Source organism: Mus pahari, chromosome 3 (assembly GCF_900095145.1).
Source record: "Mus pahari chromosome 3, PAHARI_EIJ_v1.1, whole genome shotgun sequence".
In the NCBI taxonomy this organism is placed as follows: Eukaryota; Metazoa; Chordata; class Mammalia; order Rodentia; family Muridae; genus Mus; species Mus pahari.
Window position 1 is genome coordinate 70,116,245 of NC_034592.1, and position 2,231 is coordinate 70,118,475.

The 2,231-nt window shown below is 49.7% G+C and overlaps 1 protein-coding gene across 2 annotated transcripts in view; it reads left to right on the forward strand.

Annotated features, from left to right (window-relative positions):
- The first annotated feature begins 1,920 nt into the window (after positions 1–1,920).
- Positions 1,921–2,231, forward strand: part of Ube2l6 (ubiquitin conjugating enzyme E2 L6) — a 14,187-nt gene continuing 13,876 nt past the window's right edge. Inside the window, exon 1 of one of the 2 annotated variants that reach the window (XM_021194269.2) lies at positions 1,921–2,019. In XM_021194269.2, the coding sequence (XP_021049928.1) occupies positions 1,993–2,019 (27 nt within the window). In that variant the 5' untranslated portion in view covers positions 1,921–1,992. The remainder of the gene's footprint in view (positions 2,020–2,231) is intronic. The other variant, XM_029536627.1, reaches the window with a different exon arrangement.

A 2,231-nucleotide genomic window follows, 5' to 3' on the forward strand; every position in this document is an offset into this window, starting at 1 on the left:
TGGTAGTGCATGCCTTTAATCCCAGCATTTGGGAGGCAGACACAGGTAGATTTCTGAGTTCAAGGCCAGCCTGATCTACAAAGTGAGTTCCAGGACAGCCAGGGCTACACAGAGAAACCCTGTCTCGAAACAAACAAACAGACAAACAAACAAACAAAATGCTGAAATTAAAGGTTGAGCTGGCGAGATGGCTCAGTGGGGAGGGGACCAGAGGACCTGGGTTCAATCTCCAGCACCCACATGGTGACCAATGACTGTCTCTAGCCCCAGTTCCAGAGGATCTAATGCTCTCATTTGCTTCTGCTAGGCATGCAGGTAGCTAACAGATATACACACAGGCAGGACATCCATACACATAAAATTCAATTACGTGACTTAAAAATAAATTAAAGGCCATTGTCAGCTACATATCAAGTTTAAGGCCAATCTGAACAACACAAAATGGTACTTTAAAAAAAATACCAAAGGCAAATTTTCTTTCTGTGTTTCAACTGTCTGAGAGCCCCTTGGAGGACAAACACCACAATTTCTCCATCTGGTGTGTTCCATAGATAGTGCCTGGCACTTGGTGTTAACTAAGACTACTAACCAGAAATGGGGTCAAATGCCCTTGTCCCCAGACTATATTTAGGGATTGCTGATGGTGTCCTGCTTATTGCTGGCATTTAGACGGTATCTGGTTAAAGTTATTGAACTGAACAAACAGAATCTTTTTTTTTTCTTTTTCAAGTCTTACTTTATTTATTATATGTAAGTACACTGTAGCTGTCTTCAGACGCCAGAACAGAGTATCAGATCTCATTACAGATGTCTGTGAGACACCACGTGGTTACTGGGATTTGAACTCACGACCTCCGCAAGAGCAGTCAATGCTTTTAACTGCTGAGCCATCTCTCCAGCCCCAGAATCATTTTTCGAGCACATCCTATATCTAAGCAGACCAGATATTTGGTTCCTGGACAGGAAAATATAAATCAGATGGCATACTGGGTCAAAATCTTGGGCTTCGAAATATGCTCATTTCTGGGCTGGAATGGGTGGTGCAGGTACGTGGCTTCCTCTCTAGCTTTACAATTTCTCCCAGAGGCTGGGGGCTGCTATTACACCCTGGCCTCGACTTGGGCTGGGATGAGGGAGTCTTTACCCTTGCGCAGAGGGCTAGAGCTACTTCTTGGCTGTTCATGAGTACACACAGTAGGTCCATAGTTTGTAATCTAATCAGTTGGTGATAAAATATAATAGGCTCCTGAAATCTGTCTCGAGGCTTCAGCCACCCATCGTTTTCCCAAGTCGCCACACAGCAAACACTTTCTCTGTGTTCTGTAGAGTAAAACACAGAACGCCCCAAATAAAAGCGAATGGGTCCAACAGCGTCCTCTAGTGGTGCTTGGCACCAAGCAACCTAAATGAAGCATCGCTGCGTCTCTGCCCATCTGCTGGACTGTACCACTCCACTCAGGGAGCGGTCCTCGGAGAGCATAAGGTCTACACTGACCCCCACTCTCTTTTAGGATGGGGCGCTGAACCCACAAAGGCAAAGTGACTTGGCCCAGGACTCTAGAGGTGGGGGTTAGGTCCACAATTCCATTGCGGAGGTCGCAGAGAGCCCTGCAGGGGAGCTACTTTGCATCGAGGGTATCTCTTCTGTACTTTGGGAGAGTTTGCTCTCAGCGTCCGGGGAGCTGACAGAGCCTGAAGATGAATCCCATCCCGGCTTCTGCGAGATGTACCCCGCAAGATGCAGGAACCAAGAGGAGCAGTGCGCACCACCGAAGTAGTCTCTGATCTGCAAAGAGCATGAGTTCCTGAGATACAAGATCGCCAAGCTGGGCCCACGACTGCAGCCTCCAGGTATCCACCAAAGGGGTGGGGAGCAGGTCTTTGCGGCTACAGTCCGTGTGGGTGGAGCGGAGCGTGGGCGGGGCTCGGGAGCTGCAGTTCAGAGAGCCGCGTCCTGCTGGAATCTGCCGGTGCCCCACGCTCCAACCCGAGATGACCGCCAGCAAGCGAGTGGCGAAAGTAAGCCTATGAAGGATGCCCCTTTCCTTGTGCCCCTCCCCACCCTGCCCTAACCCTCCCCCGCTCCCTCGCTCTCTGAGCTTTTTTGGTTATTTGGGTACCAGGGCTGGCTGAAACCCAGGCATCCTCACCTTTTCCCAATGGAGGAGTGGGAGGAGGAAGGCGGTGTGTGTGTGTGTGTGTGTGTGTGTGTGTGTGTGTGTGTGTGTGTG